General features: G+C 45.0%; 1 protein-coding gene across 3 annotated transcripts in view; it reads right to left on the reverse strand.

Annotated features, from left to right (window-relative positions):
- Positions 1-19,095, reverse strand: part of PAK5 (p21 (RAC1) activated kinase 5) — a gene marked incomplete at its 5' end in the record, with an annotated part of 120,414 nt that overhangs the window by 16,886 nt on the left and 84,433 nt on the right. For all 3 annotated transcript variants that reach the window (XM_080999080.1, XM_080999079.1, XM_080999078.1), the window contains 3 exons: positions 651-784; positions 3,025-3,519; positions 16,131-16,916. In XM_080999080.1, coding sequence (XP_080855206.1) covers positions 651-784; positions 3,025-3,519; positions 16,131-16,916 — 1,415 coding nt within the window. The remainder of the gene's footprint in view (positions 1-650; positions 785-3,024; positions 3,520-16,130; positions 16,917-19,095) is intronic.

A 19,095-nucleotide genomic window follows, 5' to 3' on the forward strand; every position in this document is an offset into this window, starting at 1 on the left:
GCTGTTCCTGCTGCTAAATGATAGAATGGTGTAATGTGTTGACTTAATGCTAATGCCAAATCCTTTCCACCATTTTACAAACTTTACCTTCCTCTGTATGCATGCTGATGCTCCACCTACAGGGGTTCAATTCATTGATGTAAAGGTAAAGGACCCCTGGATGGTTAAGTCCAGTCAAAGGCGACTATGGGGTGCGGCGCTCATCTTGCTTTTCAGGCCAAGGGAGATGGCGTTGTTCACAGACAGCTTACCAGGTCATGTGGCCAGAATGACTAAACTGGTGCAATGGGACACCGTGATGGAAGCCAGAGAGCATGGAAATGCCATTTACCTTCCCACCACAGTGGTACCTATTTATCTACTTGAACTGGTGTGCTTTTGAACTGCTAGGTTGGCAGGAGCTGGGACAGAGCAACAGGAGCTCACCCCATCGCGGGGATTCAAAACACCAACCTTCCAATCGGCAAGCCCAAAAGGCTCGATTTTTTTTTTAAAAAAAAAAGCACCACCCCCGCCACCCTGATGTAGTGAGATCAAGCCAGTTTCAGCGAATGGGGAAAGCCCTTGCAGGCAGCCAAACCACGGTGCAAACTATCAGATGCCTGGAAGGGTTGGCTTGTCTCAAAATGTACCCATTTCATGCAGCTTACCTGGTGTGAGTCACTATGTCGGTCAAAGCACCACCTTCCAAAAACTCCATAACAACCCACAGCTCATCTCCCACAAGGTAGCTGTTGTACATGTCGACCACGTTCTCGTGATGATAGTCTCTCATTATTACAACCTGAAAGAACAGAAGAGGAGAACCTCTGAATGGTGTGCTAATGGTTTTTGCGCATCTGTTTTTTTTTAATTCACATAGGCCAAATTGTAAATATATTTTTATACAGCAGCCGCAACACACACACACACACACACACACACACACACACACACATCTTTTAAAAAAAAGAGGTTTAATGAAAAGAGGTTCCTGTGCCCACAGCAAATGTGTAGAAGTAGAATTTGAGGTGGGTGCAAGTTGGAGTGAAGCTGCTAAAATGCCTCTTCCCAAAACTATTAAAGATGGAACACAGGAGCGCTGTTCTCCTTTGCTGGCAAATGGAGAGAGAGAAAGCTTGCCCTCCCATCACAACTTGGCTCTTTGAATCATGAATTGTACATTTAAGGAAGGTGGCATGAATGCTTTCTATAAAGAGCTTTGGGAAGACAGGGAATGGAAACGGGCTGGTCCCATCTGAGTGGCACTCTACGACCCCACTGCCAGCACTGCAGCAGATGGTCTGATGCTAGCATCTACCCTCAGAGAAGAGTGGTAGCATGGGGGCAGAACATGTACTTTGCATACAAAATGTCCCAGGTTGCATTCCTGGCATCTACTGTAAGGGCAGGGACAGACTGTGAGAAGTGAGGTTACAGGGAACCAGGCAGAGGGCCTTCTCGGTGGTGGTGAAATGCCCTCCCATCAGATGTCAAGGCAATAAGCAACTATCTTACTTTTAAAAGACACCTGAAGGCAGCCCTGTTTAGGGAAGTTTTTAATGTTTAATGCTGTATTGTGTTTTAATATTCAGTTGGGAGCCACCCAGAGTGGCCGGGGAAATTATTATTAGACTCCGTTTCTGAAAACCTCAGTGAGCTACTCCGGATAGTGTGGACAATATTGAGATAATGTTGGTTGTGTAAGCTAGTGTCCTCAGGACTCTGGAGAGCATCTGGATCGTTTTGGACCTCCTTGCTTTAGCTTCCTGAACGCAACTTTTCCTTCATCGCCTTTGGCAACTTAGAATGAGATTAGCAGCTTCTGGGGGCAGTTGCCAAAAAGGCCTGTTGAAGACTCTGTTTCATTTGGAGCTAAGGAGATAGTGGTAGGGAGAGTAAATGTTTTTGTTACATAATGATTGGAGAAGGGTGACTAAATCAAAGCAATGTGTTCTGTGTATGAGAGAGAAGTCCTGGTTCCTAGCTAAGCCCTCTGTAAACTTTACATCACACAGACATCCAACAGCTCACAGAGGTGTCTTTCAAGACATGTGGATACAGGCTATGCCTTTTAATGATACTTTGTCCAATTCAGTGCCATCCTTAAGACCAATTAGAACTGATGGGCACAGTCTGGAGGCATGCTTACCTCTAATTTTATTTTATTTTTATTACGTTTCTAGCCCACCTTTCTTCCAAGGAGCTCAAGGTGCCACGCCCAGTTCTCCTCATTCCCCATGGCTTCCTTAAAGGTAAAGTAAAGGTACCCCTGACCGTTAGGTCCAGTCACGTACGACTCTGGGGTTGCGCGCTCATCTCGCTCTATAGGCCGAGGGAGACAGTGTTTGTCTACAGACAGCTTCTGGGTCATGTGGCCAGCAGGACTAAGCCACTTCTGGTGAACCAGAGCAGTGCATGGAAACGCCATGCTTTCAAACTGCTAGGTTGGGAGGAGCTGGGACTGAGCAACGGGAGCTCACCCCGTCGCGGGGATTCGAACCGCCAACCTTCTGATCAGCAAGCCCTAGGCTCTGTGATTTAACCACAGTGCCACCCACATCCCACACATGGCTTCCTTAAAGGTAAAGGGACCCCTAACCATTAGGTCCAGCCAGACCGACTCTGGGGTTGTGGTGCTCATCTCGCTTTATTGGCCGAGGGAGCCAGCGTACAGCTTCCGGGTCATGTGGCCAGCAGGACTAAGCCTCTTCTGGAAAACCAGAGCAGTGCATGGAAACGCCATTTACCTTCCCGCCGGAACAGTACCTATTTATCTATTTGCACTTTGACGTGCTTTCAAACTGCTAGGTTGGCAGGAGCAGGGACTGAGCAATGGGAGCTCACCCTGTTGCGGGGATTCGAACCGCCGACCTTCTGATCGGCAAGTCCTAGGCTCTGTGGTTTAACCCACAGCGCCACCCGCGTCCCAGCATGGCTTCCTTACCTCTACTTAAAACCAATGGGCACAATCTAACAGCGTGCTCAAGCCCAGCTGAAATGAGTAGGGTGGAAGCACCTTCCCACACTTCCAAAATGACGTACCTCGTTGAAGAGCAGTTCCCTCCTTTGCTGCTTCCTGAGATCCATTTTCTTCACTGCAACTTGCTTCCCTGTGTGCTTCTCTGTGGCAATGCAAACGATACCAGTGGAGCCTTCCCCAATTTTGATGAAGTTGTCCAAGTACTCCCGAGGGTCACCAGGGCTCACCACCAGCTGCAAGGCCGCTCGGAACTGCTCATGAGAGACCCGGGAGGGCTGTTGGTCTGAGGAAGAGCCCCAGCTTGGTGGAGGATAAGCACTTGAAGTGATGCTCGGGGAGCTTGGGTAAGAAGCTGTGGAAATGTAATGTGAGCTTGGCTGGAGAGAAGGCTGGTGGTGATAGTGGGAGAATTTGTGATAGACTGCTGGGTACTGGTAGCCACTGCCTGAATACGTGACTTTGCTTTGACTTTGAGGTAGCTTGGTTGGGCCTCGAGGGTAAGTGTCTGACCCAGACAGCGGTGGGCTTACAACCATCTGTGCTCGATCATAATCCAGCTGTGAAAAGAAGCAAGTCAACAGGTAAGCGTGGTTTCACGTACATCAAAAGACCTGCATTGGCTCCCAGTACGTTTCCGAGCACAATTCAAAGTGTTGGTGCTGACCTTAAAAGCCCTAAACGGCCTCGGCCCAGTATACCTGAAGGAGTGTCTCCACTCCCATCGTTCAGCCTAAACACTGAAGTCCAGTTCCAAGGGCCTTCTGGCAGTTCCCTCCCTGCGAGAAGTGAGGTTACAGAGAACCAGGCAGAGGGCCTTTTTGGTAGTGGCGCCCACCCTGTGGAACGCCCTCCCATCAGATGTCAAGGAAATAAACAACTATCTGACTTTTAGAAGACATCTGAAGGCAGCCCTGTTTAAGGAAGTTATTAATGTTTGATATTTTATCGTGTTTTTAATATTCTGTTGGGAGCCACCCAGAATGGCTGGGGAGGGTATTTATTATTATTATTATTATTATTATTATTAAAATATCTTTATTGCGGTCCATAGACCCACAAAACAGTTTCAAAACAAGATACAGTGGTACCTCGCAAGACGAATGCCTCGCAAGACGGAAAACTCGCAAAACGAAAGGGTTTTTTGTTTTTTGAGCTGCTTCACAAGACGATTTTCCCTATGGGCTTGCTTCGCAAGACAGAAACGTCTTGCAAGTTTGTTTCATTTTTCTTAACACCGTTAATACAGTTGCGACTTGACTTCGAGGAGCAACTCATAGCACGCGGTGTGGTAGCCTTTTTTGAGGTTTTTGAAGACTTTGGTGATTTTTGAAGCTTTTCCAAAACTTTTCCGACACCGTGCTTCACAAGACGAAAAAAATCGCAAGACGACAAAACTCGCGGAACGAATTAATTTCGTCTTGCGAGGCACCACTGTACAGTTAAAACAACAAAAGAACAGGCAAAAGAGACTGAGGTAGTCATTTTGTTATGTCTAGAGCATGATGGTCTTTGTTTCTTGTGACCTCCGAAAGAAACTTTGCCATGTTCAGTGTATATTATTATTATTATTATTATTATTATTATTATTATTATTATTATTATATTTTGAGTGTTTCCTAAATAATGACAGGATGTGATTGCTCTTGTGGCATCTCTCAAGTTGGGCCATCTGAGCATAGCCAACTCCTTACTCAATACATCTCTCAGGAACCAAATGCTGGCCCCTACTAAGTGGGTAGCTTGGTTAGAACCAATTGATACTTGGTGGTACCAATAATGCCAAGATTGCAGGTTCGATTCCCACATAGGCCAGCTGCATATTCCTGCATTGCAGGGAAGGGCTCCCTTCCAACTCTACAATCTATGATCATATGCTACTTGTTTCGACCGATACACAGTAATCTCTTTCAATGAAACACATTATTTCAAGAAGAAGGGAGCAACTGATGGCTGCAGCTGGAAGCACCTGGTTGAACTCTGGTGCAGGTAGATTGCAGGCAACTGTCATTCATAGGGGGAGTCACAGGTTCGTGGACAGCAAATGCTTTGGATGCCTAAGATCCCAGGTTGAAACCCTGGCATCTCCAGTTAAAAGGATCTTTGATAGCAAGGGTGGGAAATATTTCTGCCTGTACCCTTGGGGACCATCAGGTGGTCGGCACAGGTGACACTTAGTTAGATGGGCCAGTAATCTGATTTAGAACAAGGCGTCTTCAAATATTACTGATTTCCTGCTTTTCCAAGACACATATTTCTCTGACTTTAGTAGAGATAATTGTAGCCGATTCTACAGAAGCCAGATGGAGGGGAGGAACCTGTGGCTGAACTCCAACTTCCATCAACCCTGACCACTGGCCACGTTGGCTGCGGCTGATATGGAGGTCCACTGGCTTCTCATCCTTGGTCTTCAGACCTAGCCTTCAGACCATGGGCACAATCCACAAAGAAATTGTCCTGCACAAGCTGCATTGAACTATCGCAGGTCCCATTCATCTCATGTTCAGGAGAACTTCCCACTAGATTTCACCCTACATTTGTGTCCTTCTACCATGGGTTGCAGAGCTACTAAAGACACATTGTGGGTTGCATAGCTGCTTCCGCAGCACATGTACTCTTGTATACTGGAATTGCAAACCTGTGCACACTTAAGGCTGGTCTCATCGACTTGAACGGGATTTTAGGAGTCCCATTATGTACCTTATTCACAGCTCAGGTCTTTACAGTTATTCAACCCTATAGCAGATATGCCAATCTCAGCACCTTTCTTAACTGGCAAGATCTCCTCATCAGTGGAATGTGACCATATTATCGCTCTCCAAAATCACAGTGACTATTGTCCTCTCTGAAGCAGTCTGGGTTTTTCTTGAACTTTTATTCAGCCCAAATCTGGGGTGCTGACTTACCCCCCCACACACACACACATTGGGGGGCGGGTGGATTGGGGGGGGGAGAGGGCGAAAATCACCTTCCATGCCTCCCACTCCCACCTGGTGGGCCAGAGCTTGCCCTGCAGGCCAGTGTTCACCTGGGGATGTCAGTCCCCTCAATATGTGGAGGTCAGCCCCCCGCTTATAAATATTGAGGAGGCTGAAGCCCCTTCTGCCCTCTATAGTTGGCGCCCCTGGTTGAAATCATCTACCGGTAGAATCTGACCCTACAGGCTGCTACATACCAAATCTTTTTAAAATCCAGTTACCTTTTGGCCAACTCTTTCCAGGCAGAGGTCCATGCCTTAACACTACATGTCTGAGGATTTCTTGGGTGGTTCCCTCCCAAAAGCTTTCCCCACACCCCCTTTAAAGCTGAATCAGAGCAAATGTCGATTCATATCTCCCACAGACTGATGTTTGCTTCGATTGTGAGGTTTTCACAGTGGAAGCTCTAGAGCAGCCTTTCTCAACCTGTGGGTCCCCAGATGTTGTTGAACTACAACTCCCATCATCCCTAGGTAGCAAGGCCAGAGCTCAGGGGTGATGGGAGTTGTAGTCCAACAACATCTGGGGACCCACAGGTTGAGAACCGCTGCCTAGAGTCACAAGAAAAAGGTGTTTGGACACTGAGCTTTAAAGAGCAGACTATGCCTGGAAAGAGTGGAGAAAAGCTTAGTGTGGATAAGACCTTTGCCTTTCATACTGTTAATAGGAAGAAGTTCCTTTCATCTGGCCAGCCGCTACTGATCTGCTCTGATTCTAGCTGACAGTGGTTTGAGCAGAACAGCTGCTGCTGCTGCCCTGTCATTCAGACAGCAGGATGGAACACAACACAGTGCAAAGAGCATGTGCCACGTAAAACTCTGATACATTCTCTCCTGCACCCCCTGTAATGAGTGTGAATAACCGTTTCTTGATGGGGTTAGAGGGGATATTATTGCGCAACATTGATTGGCATTCTGAAGCCTGTGAAGCAACACAGTTTCCTATCAAATGAAAGTCCACCGTGACAGATTGATGCAGCAGCATCTGTTTGTACAACACACAACCAATTTCCCTGACTATTCCCCTTGTTTTACTAGGCAGGAGAGGTTTCATACTGTCCACAACAGTTCAAAATAGCTTAGTTTACAACCCAGTCTTCAGAACATAAATCCTCCCAACCCCCCTGCGAATTTGTTTCCCTAATTGCAGAATCGTAAGTCTTGGGCTAAGAGGGATTGTATCCTTGTCAAAACTTCTCCTCATCGAAAACTGAACAGTGACAATTGCTGGCATTTTCATGTGCCTAAGGATAATAATTTATCAGAGGCCATACATTAAGTCAGGGGTGGTGGAATCTGCGGCCTTCTAGATGCTGTTGGACTCCAATTCCCATCAGCCTAAGCAAGCATGGCCAATGGTCAGGGATGATGTGAGTTGTAGTCCAAGAGGGCTGCTTAATGCACTCCTGCATTAAGTTCAAAATGAATGAAATTGCAATGAGTTGCTTTAGCACGTTCCTGAAAATGAATGGTGATTTCCTTTCTACCACATACTAGATTATCAACTGAAGGTTTAATTGTAGATGTAAAATAATTTGTGATCTGATTAACCTTTGGGACTGAAAAGAACGAGGCTGCTGAAGGTAGCTGAGTACAGGCCATTTGATGAGAATCAGGCTTAAAATAGCCTTTTAAGATGGCAGGTATCTGGTAGGAGAGGATGGGAGTGGAATCGAGCAACACTTAGAGAGCCCTGGGTTAGCCACCCCTGCCTTATGGGTAAGCTGCTGTAATGCCAGTGGTTCTGTATGGAGCACAAATATCCTTGGTTCAAGACATCCTTTGACCTGTTTGGGTGGTCTTAGCACCTCTGAGCATTTTAGTTTCTTACTCCACAAAAGGATGTTGTACAGCGGGGGGAAATGTGGATAACAGCAGGTGGCTGGAACCTCTTTCCTCCAAGGGAAGGTGAAAGTTTTCAAGGAAAAGGGTGTGTGTTTGCTTGTTTGTGTGTGTGTTTGAAGACTGGTGTTCACAAATAAAACTGAATGGCAGTAGATTCCATTTTGATGAGAGCGAGGACATATTCACCAAGCACATAATTCAGTTATGGAATTGGCTGTCATGTGGTGATGATTACTGGTTTAGATGGCTTTAAAGGGGGAGGGTGTTGAACAAATACACAGAAGACAGACCTATCAATGGGGCTTTATGAGGCGATCTGTGCTGGATACCAGTTTCTGTTGAGAGGGGAACAGCTGGAGAGAGGTCTATTGCCTTCATCTTCTTCTTGTGGGCTTTCTGGACAATGTAAGAAACAGGACGCTTGGCTACATGGACCTTCAGTCTGATCCAACATGGCTGTTCTTATGTTCTTCAGGTGACTGTAGCTACCAATGGTCCACTGAAATCAGTGCCAATATTTCAATATGGCCTTTCTAAACCTGAATCTATCACAATAGCACAATGAGGAAGTAGAACATCTGATTTGCATGCAGAAGGTCCTAAGGCATCTCCAGGAAGGGCTGCTGTCAGTCAGCAAAGACATTATTGAGTAGATGGACCATTGGTCTGACCATGTGGCCATTGGTCTGACCATATGGACCATATGGCAACTTTGTATGTTCTTAATACGATGGACCTAGAACTTCCTTGTTCTCAGAAGGCGTTTTAACTCAAGTATTTTATTTATGCTTGATTTAAAAGCTGTTGATCTTAATGCTGTTTTTAAGATAAATACTTTTCTCTAGGCATATGAAACTGCCTCCCAGTGGGTGAAATTTGAGTCTGTCTTGCTTGGTAGTGCCCAACTAGCATTGGTTCTCCAAGGTCTAAGGCTTTGATAGTACCAGCCACCATAAGCCCTTGAACTGGTGATGTCAGGGAATGAACTAATGTGGGCTTGAACAAAGGATCCTTCTTTTAGCATTTTTTTTTAAAGCCACTTTTCATGTGGTTTTACATGAAATATTTATTTAAATATTATTCTAATTAATGGACGGATGGATCAATTGGGTGAAAGCCAAAAAGCTGAACTTATTAACAATCTTTAACTGGCGGAGAGTACCACTAGCAAAGACTCAAAACCAGAAGATGTAGCATCTCCACATAACCTGTAGAAACAGATAATTCACAGGATTAGTGGCCCAGGCATTCCACGTGTTTGGATGAAGAGATATTGGAAAAATAGTTCCCCAGCTGCCTTTATAATGTTACAAAGCTGTGTATTTGGCAAAATGAAAATGTAGTCCATGTTTGCTGGGGGTTAGGCCAGCATGCCCAATGGCAAGGGATTATGGGGATTGTAGTCAACAATATCTGGAGAGCAAACTTGGGTCCCCAGCTGTTGTTGGACTACAGTTCCCATCATCCATGACCACTGGTCCTGCTAGCTACGGATGATAGGAGTTGTAGTCCAACAACAGCTGGGGACCCAAGTTTGAGAAGCACTGTGCTAACCCCTGGGGTGCGGTTGTATATTTATTTGTGTAATCTCCAATCAGTAGCATACATGCAACTTGAGTGAACAGAATATCACACAATGAGATTTCATCCCTGAGGGAATTTATAAGATGGGCACATCAAATAGGAGCTCAGCCTCTTTTTAAAAGGAGCCTTCTCAAGGAAAAATACAGGAGTTAGCCATTTCCTGAATTTTTTCCTAAAATGACCAACTCTTTAAAAAAAAAAAAAACCCTATTGCTTAAATCAAAAAGTCAAAAAGAAATTAAATCAGTGGCAGTCTTTGCAAGATGACAATGATGTTTTACATTGACGCTTAATCAGATTTGCTTGCGAGAGTTTAGAATTCAGACTACTGCATTCTTTGTTGTCGTTGTTGTTGTTTTAAATGTCCCACCTAGCTTTTTATCCATTTATTCTTGACATTCTCAAATATTCTTCTGAGCCAGTCTGAGGAAATTGTACCTATGAAGGTGCAAGATTAACAACAGAAAATGTAAACCATTTCTGAAAAGGAATAATTTTCAGCTTTGTTCAAAGCAAAAGAGCTTGGGATAATGTGTGTAACATCTCCAACGTGGGTGGGGGGTTTCGACACAGACTCATGATGTAGCACAATTACAAATAATTATAGCTGTGAATTTATTTAATCAATCAATTTCAGTGGTGGCGCACAGGGAGGACAAAGCATAGAGCTCTTAAACAGCTCTCCGTTGCTAGTTTTACTGCTGGCTGGCAGCCAGGAGTTCCCTGATCCATGTTAGTTAAATGCACATTAATCTGAATTTGGCAGTGTAATCAAGGATCCAACTGAACTGTGAAATTGAATTCTGCAGTGGAACATCATTTGACCATTTTATGCTAAGACTGCAGGGTGGGGCGGAGGGGAGAAAGGGAGTTCGCCGCAGCATCAATTTGTCACTGTAGGCTGCTGCATGGTGCCAGAGTGTTTGTGAGTAGGGTGTACTCAATGGAGGAAGATAGATTTAATGCAGAGATTAGCGTCTGGCAAACTCTCGTGTCCGGCGGACTCGCTCGTCTTTTAATCTCACAGCAAGCTTTGATGGAAAGAAGGCTTCCTACAAGCTCAGAAGGCGTATCTGAAGTGTAGAACTGCCGGGCTTCTCTTTCTCAAAGAAGAGCGCTTCCAAAGGCTCCAGAAACTGCTGACTATTCACCAAGTGCGGAACCGCCAACTGCGTTTTAGAGCTGCAAATTTCAGAGATATAAATGATCTGGGTGCTGGCAACAGACACATGCGATTATTTCGCCCGTGAATTAATGGCAAGCTGCTTTAATGAGCTTGCTGTATCTCGCAAAATGACAAAGGAGTCCATGTTTGCTGGGGATTGGGTCAGCACCATGCTTAACATGGGAGGCTGACTGCTAATAATTTAAGTGCATGGATGGCTTCTTCTCTGACTCTTCCTTTAGTGCAAGACCTCTCAGTTTCAGTTTTATCTGTACAAGTGGGGCGGTGGCTTGCATTCATAAGGAAAGCCTCTCTGGAAGAGGTCGAGCCTATTCCATATTCTGTTGCCAACGCTGACGAGCATCTCAAAAAACCCTAGGTATGGAGGAAAATAATGGCATTTGTCCGTCACTTTGGTTGAAGGGACCAATTGCTCTTCTGGGTGGGAGACCTTCTAAAGATCTCTGGTTCATTAGAAGGCCTGCTCTCTGTTTTTTTCTGAGTGTCTGAGGCTGTACCTTTTCAAACTTTTCTCAGATCATGACAACTGAAAGTTTGAAAGCCAAAAATGACGGAAACCTGGCTGCAACCAAGCATGCCTTAAAAACGCCCATCCCTGGACTGCTACAAAACCAGATGTATCCTACCAAGGTAGCATTGGTTCCTGTAACTTCAATGTGAGAATCTGGGATGGGCACAACTTTGTAATGCAGAAGATGTTATATTTATATATATTTGTTTACAACCATATCCCACTGTCCTTCCATGATGGAATTCTAGCCAGAAGGCTTCCCATCTAGCCTCCCATCCAGATAGTGACCAGACACAGATCTGCTTAGCTTCTACAAGGTTCTCTTTCATGTGACTTTAGACCACATCTTGAGAGGCTTTGCTGTGTTTGCTTTTTAATTATGTGAAGAGCCATAGCAGTTGCCTGCTCTCATTCTTTCAGATCATTGAAATTACCGTATTTTTTGCACCATAACACTCACTTTTTTCCTCCTAGAAAGTAAGGGGAAATATCTGTGCGTGTTATGGAGGGAATGCCTATGGGTGGCATGCCTACGGATTTACCTCCTCTAAAAACTACGTGCGTGTTATGGTCGGGTGCGTGTTATAGAGCGAAAAATACGGTAAGCGTGTCTATCTGCTGGTCCTCTTCCACCTTTTAAATTAATGGTTACAGGTTCTCTCCATGAGAAAGCTCTTGACAAATATCCAGCAAATTATTGAGAAGAGGTTGCTTGGTAATTATTCTGCCCCCTCTCCTCCTTGTCTTTTGATAATGATGTGGACAGCTCACATGTTAGATAGAGTCTAATTACCTTCCCATGTTAGTGATTTGAAATTTACTTTAATGAATTGAATCAGCATTAGCATTTTTTTTAAAGGCATGGCCGACTACAAGAGACAGGTTTAAGGAAAAAAGAAAAACAAAACAAGCTTTTGTAAAAATGCACTCATGCTTATATTTTACACACACTTATGACTCAAGATGCTCCATTATTATTTTTTGCTTTCTGTGACATGCGTAACAAAAGATAAACTTGACACACCTTAATTCTAATCAGGTCCAAGCATAGAGATCCACAGCATTGCAAAATCCAGAGAGTGGCATGCACTATACGTATTGCTTCATTGCATACTTCTTTTTGACATTTATATTTTAATTAATCTCCCAAAGGAAATTCTTTGAATGACTGAAGAAAATGGAAAGAGGTGGAGGGAAGGGAATCTGATTGTTCAGGTCCAGGTCAGCAGAGCAGATTAAGTTCTGACAAGAAATCCATCAAAAGCACAGCACTGAAACGGAACATGCTGCTGCAGCGGCAGCAGCTGTGCTACCTATTCTCTGTGTAAGGCAAGCAAGGCCTTTGGCACAAAGGGCCTTTCAGCTGCTAGGAGGTGGATATCCCTCCTGCTTAAAAAACTCATTTCACTGTTTTTCTGGGGAGGGGAGCAAAAGTGAAATAGAAGGTACAGGATGAGAATGCAACATCAGCAGCAACAAGAAACAACCATTTTGTAGACTTTGAAAGAGCAAGGTGTAAGAGATTGCTGGGGGTGGCTGGGGAGTGAGCCATCTAATTCGAATGCAATTGAAAGCGCTGATCCAGAAATCCAGCCTCTATGGGTACGTAGGCGGATAACTGCGTCTCTGCAGAATAGCAGAGGAAAACAGACAATGGACATCCCCACCCTGACATGTTCAATTAAATAAAATGAAGTGCAGTTCTCCCACCCCACGTAGCTGATTCACTGAAATGAAGACTGACTCAGTGGGCATTGTGGACTGCAGTTCAGGTATGTGATGAAATGTGTCACATAGCCTGTCCTCCCCTGGATTCGCCATGGGGCCGAACTGAAATGCAGAACAGGTTCAGAATGCCAACTTGGAATGAATGGAAGAATGTGCCGACAAGCACAAAGAACAATAAACTTGTGGGATTTCCTGTTGCAAGATGCGGGAGGGACGGCTATCAGCTCAGATGGCTTTGCAGGGAAATGAGACAAAGTCATAGATAAGCAGGATACCCAAATGGAAGTTAGAGCCTTAGAGGCAGTATATCTCTGAATGTGGGTTTGGGGCTTTTTGGGAGGGGAGGCACAGCAATTCTGTGTCCAGGGCAGCTGTCTTCCAGCTCCATCTGGTATGCAGGCTGAGACCCTACCTGCCCGCAGACTGTCTCACCAGAGTGGTGCATGCTCTGGTTATCTCCTGCTTGGACTACTGCAATGCACTCTTCGTGGGGCTAGCTTTGAAAGTGACCCAGAAACTACAACTAATCCTGAATGCGGCAGCTAGACTGGTGACTGGGAGAGTTTGCTGGGACCATATAACGCTGGACCTGAAAGACCTACATTGGCTCCCAGTATGTTTCCAAGCACAATTCAAAGTGTTGGTGCTGACCTTTAAAGCCCTAAACGGCCTCGGCCCAGTGTATCTGAAGGAGCGTCTCCATCCCCATCATTCAGCCCAGACACTGAGGTCCAAGGGCCTTTTGGCAGTTCCCTCACTGTGAGAAGTGAGGTTACAGGGAACCAGGCAGAGGGCCTTCCTGGTAGTGGCGCCCTCCCATCAGATGTCAAGGAAATAAACAACTGTCTGACTTTTAGAAAACATCTGAAGGCAACCATGTTTAGGGAAGCTTTTAATGTTTGATATCTTATTGTGGTTTTAATTTTCTGTTGGGAGCCACCCAGAGTGACTGGGGAAACCCAGTCAGTTTGGTGGGGTATAAATAATAATAATAATAATAATAATAATAATAATAATAATAATAATAATAATAGCATGCGAGGGGAGCTGTCTTCATGCCCAGATTTCTGGGCTTCCTGAAGATGTCTGGTTGGCTTCCATTGGGAACAGGATACTGGATTAGATGGGGGTTGATGCATCGGGGTTCCTTTTATGCATTTATGGGTAGAGTCAGCTCATATTGTACAGTTCTAAAAGGCTCAGTTAAACTAGCTCTTACTCTGGAATAAGCCTACAGAATTCACCAGGATTGTTATGGGGCCAACGGCATATATTGCTGCAAAAGACTTTAACTATTTGCTTGTATCAATTGAAGCTCAACCATATATGCAGCAATAGCAGTCAGGTATGGATTTGCTGTTTCATAAGGCTTGCTCGTGTCTGTGCATTTAGGCTATAGTGTTCCATGCACATGCTCAGGCACTTGGAAAGCAGAAATACTCAGTCTAGAAGTAGGATATGGTTAACATTTTGGAAGGATGTTATTGATGTCACTGAAAAATGTCAAGAGAGCTTTACAGAAGAAGGGGCAAAATTTAGATACCCCCATCCCCAGAGGTAATTCAAAAAACAAACCTTAACTAAAAATAATGATGGGGAGCTAAATAATCTATGTCATTAATTGATTTTTGGACTTAAACCATCACCATTTCCCCCCCAGGAAGACATCTGTTGTTGATTTTTCCTTGTGCAAAAACACTATTTGTTTTGGAAATCGTAGCCTGGTTGGAACAGACGGATGAAACAGGCACTGCAATCCTATATCCACTGACCAGGAAGTAAGTTCCATTGCACTCAACGGGCCTTTACTTCTGCACAGTCATGTATAGAATGGCACTGTGAATCAGAAGCATCATTTTAACATGGAACACTCAGATATGAGACGTATTTTTGAGAATATGTGCTCAAATCCTCATGGGAAAAGGCTTCAAACGATGCCTTGTGTGGAGGCACTCGGTTGCCCCCAAGACTGAGTGGGCCAGGTGCATGTTGCGCCTGCATGACGTCACATCGTCTGGAGGAGCCAGCCACTGAACTGACAACATGTGATCCATGTGACATCATGCACACACAATAAGGGGGGGCGGCCCCTTTCCAACAAACATTGAGGGTGAAGACACATTGGCCCACCAGAGTTGGGGCACCTGGCTTCATGAGAACCATGGCGTTGCTCACAGGAGAAGCTATCAAGCCTCTACAGGAGGGATGGGGAACCTGTGGCCCTTCAGATTTTGTTGGAACACAACTCACATCAGCCACAGCCAGCAGGGCCAATGGTCAGTGATGGTGCATATTGTAGTCCAACGACACCCTTGATTTATAGGCCAATCTAGACACTGCATTGAATGTGTGGGTGCCGCCCAGAACAGCAACCACCCACTGACTCCCTCCTCTTTAACATATTGGAGAACTTACCTATTGGAGATCTACATCACTGGATTTCGCTTGTTTGCAGTGGAGTTACTAATGACATAGGGTTAGGACCCACAACAGGCAAATTCTATTTAACGTAATGGGAAGTGGGGTGGGACAGATAAACATTTGGCTATTATTATTATCATTATTTTGCAGCTGTGCATTTAAGTGTCATGTATAGGGATGCCACAGCAATCGGACCACCCTCATTTTTGCTATTTGTCTGACTGTCCTGAAATATAACTTCTTTCCACTGCTGTCTGGTTTACTATCTGCCAGGAAAACAAATGATGATCGGCTGCCTAGGCAACTTCTTCTGTATGATGGCAGTCAGTGGGGTGGGGGTGGGCAGGGAGCAGTAGCTGGGTATGGAAACTCTTGTACCAGCTAGCCAAAAATGTATAGATCATTATGGGATGCATACTTAGATTCCCATCCAGATGCACCTCCCATTGGAAGAAATGAAGTGAACACCCATATTTGGATACACATGGGATAGCTGCTGGAGGGACACCTAAAAGCACAGATATCTGAGGCTCTCTTCAGTTAGATCTGATATTATGAAGCACATAGGTGCTTTGGCAACAAATGGATTGGTTTTGAACATCTCTAGTAGTACCTGTTGGCCAAAAAACAAACAAACAAACAAACAAAAAACCTATCACTGAACTACACAGCTCGATTTAGTGCCAATACCAATTTTTAGAAGTAGCACTGGAGTTCCAATCGAACCATAAAAAAATGAGAAACCTTCATACATATTCAGAGGCCTATGTTAAAGAACCTTTCATCTCCCTGGGAAGAAACCAGGTCTTCTGCAGAACCCACAGGGATACTGGGGCTAAAATCAGATTGCAAAATAAGTGTTCAACTCCAAATACTGAAATGACCACAATGTCGAAAAGGTTGACCTGTAAAAGTTTACCTTTGGAATGCCTGCTGCGGTTTCTGATAATCGAGGGTAGGTATATGAGCTATACGAATGGCCTTGCTGATGGGACTTAAAAGCACTTGCTCCATAGGGCATGATTGGCTCTTGGAGACCAGAGCCTGACCTGGACCTCTGTCTCATGGCAGGTTGAGGGCTTGTCTGGTTTACATAGGACGACTTTGGCCTTTTGTCATAATCATCCTTGGCCCAGTCGCTGTCACTGTACTCTAGTCTCTCTCCTGAGCAATGACTGTGAATGGAAGTCCTAGAAGGAGTGAAATGAAAAGGTTCTTTATAATCCAGGGACGATCTGCTAGGAGCCCTCTGATATTCCAGCTTCAAGCCACCATACTCATTCAGTTTGCTTTTCGTTTCCATGTGAGCATGGTAATCTGGCAAGAACCTAGAGATATCAGACTTCAGGGGCTTAGCTTCCGAAAAATACATTTCGCTGGCTTTCACTTTTGCCATGTGCCCATTTTGCTTGGCAGCACAGCTGCCCCTGGAATATCTGTCCAACTCTTCCCCATGAATGCTCTTGTCTCTGTACTTTTCGGCAAGGAAGTCCGTAGCGGTCTCCGACTCGCTCGAATACTGAGAATACGTGATGTAGCCATTTTCCTGCTGGTGAATTTCGATGTGATTGGCATGTCCCAGGCGAGGGGTGGGCGGGCTCTCCTTCCGGAGCGAGTTGGAACGTGTCACAGAGATATTGTCGAATTCTTCGAGCAATCCATTGATTGAAGTATCCTTGCAAGGTTTATTTCCTCTAACGATGGTCTGGGAACAGAAGATAGCTTTTGATTAAAGACCGTCTTAGATTTCATGTTACTGTGATAAAACTATTGAGCAGAGCAATTTCAACAATGCGGCGGGGAACAGGCTGATAGCCTGCCATGTCCCTCCATCAAATGAAACATTTTAGGACACAAAAAAATGTCATTTCCTCCTAAAGATGCATTATTGCATACTGTTGAAAGCTCCATATACAAGTAGAGACTATTATAATAAATTGCTACTTGATGCCAGTCTGTACCAGTGCCAGCCAAAGCTAACAACTAGTTTGCCAGCATACAAGTGAATGAAAAGAAATCACTCCTCAGTTTAGATTTACTTATACAAGTGGATATGGAGCACAGGATGTCTGCTTATTATTGGGCACTTTATTCTTCCCTAAAAAGAACACTTAAGGTAATACTACCAAGGCATTGTGAGGCAGAAGGAAGAAAAGGAACAAGATATACAAGGGATACTTTTCTTTTTGGCTCTAAACAGCTTTCATGGCATCTCAAACTGAGCTTTAATAATCTGCTCGCTTCTCATGGGCCAGAAGCCTGGAAATAGCTAGAGTTCTATACTGTCAAGGACTGGACTGAGGGGGAATGGTGGAGACCGTCCCCCTCCTCCTGCACTTCCCAAAGAAGAGGGAGACAGCATAGATTTAGAACAGTGGTTTGCAGAAGGTCACAGTTCAAAGGCTGCAGAGGGGAGAAGCTGGGAAATAATGGGAGAGGAGGAAGAAGAAGTACCAGGTGAGAGACAGCTAACAGATTCTGTGTCTTTGGAAAGCACGCCAGACCCTCCCTCTCCCAGCTCCTGGCGGGCTTTGAGAGTAGGAGAACAGAAAGCTCAGAGGAAGGAAGCACAGATTAACTGATGTAGGAATGACATATAATAGGAGAGACTGAGGGTGTGGGACTTTATTCGGAGCAACGCCATTGTCTGAGAGAAGGCATCCTATGTCTCCTTCTGTGAATATTGAATAAATTACCTTGGTAAGAACGTCTTGTTTTCCCATTTCTGGCAGCCAGCTGTGAGGGAGGGGGACTGGAATCCCAGAAGCCTGACACATACCCCACAAGTGTCCTGATTTTCCAGGGACAGTCCCAGAATTATGAAAGCCACCCGGCTTCTGATTTGTCCCTATTTTCCCCACCAGTGCTGCTGCTGCTGCCAAGCTTGGGGAGGATGATGAGCTGCCACTTGTCTTGAGCAGTGGCAGTGAAGGAGCATCCCATTTCCTCTCCATGGCTGCCGCAGCTAGCCTCCTCCCTTGGCCAGTTCATAGCAGCAGCTGGAGAGGGTGGTGCTGCCACCGGGGCCCATCCCCACGGCTCTGAGAGGCAAGCAGAGGGCAGGGCTTGCGCTGGTTTCTGTCTGCAATTACAAGCTGGTGTTGCTGTTTTGTGGCTTTTGATACTGAAACCATAGGGTCGAACGAGGTGCGGCAGATGTGCTCCCCTTTGACTTTGAAGCCATTCAGTAATGTGACTGTGTTTCAATTGACAGCCCATTCATATTTAATTACCACATCATAAAACAGCACGATTGGCAATGAAATGCTTTATAATTTAATGCAAGACTGAAGCACCCAAGGGAAACCCACTTCCCCTGTGTCAACATGTTGCTCAGATACAAGGGCCAATTTAATATTCTCCCTGTGTTTAGGCTTTAAGGCAGAGGAGATTCTTCTCTCTCTCTCTCCCCTCCCGCCTTGCTCTCCTTCCCTTACTTATTTTGTCTTGTGGATTCTCTCTGCTTCTCTGAGCAGAGAGGAGGACCCTATGGAGGCACGAGGTTGCTCTGCATACAAAATGATTTATTCCCCCTTCCTCCACCTGAAACAGCTCTTTTTCATTTGTGCCTTATCTGGGGTTGTTCATCCCACACACCACCTCCTGGAGGAATTCTGAAGACACCTTCACTTACTTGGCCCTGAATCCTGATGAAAATCCATGCGTTGAAGAGAAAGCTACTCCTTGCGATAGTAAAAGAGATGGAAGCAGGGAAGGGTGTGATTTGCACAGATACTGCGGCTTTGTAAAGGCCTCCTGTAGCTGACATGGGCAGTGGGTGTCATTGGTTAATAATAATAATAATAATAATAATAATAATAATAATAATAATCTGTGCTTTTTTCATTCAGAACTGAGAGGAACTCAATTTTCCAGCACCTCTC

Source organism: Podarcis pityusensis, assembly GCF_964106645.2.
Source record: "Podarcis pityusensis genome assembly, chromosome: 3".
NCBI classification, from domain to species: Eukaryota; Metazoa; Chordata; class Lepidosauria; order Squamata; family Lacertidae; genus Podarcis; species Podarcis pityusensis.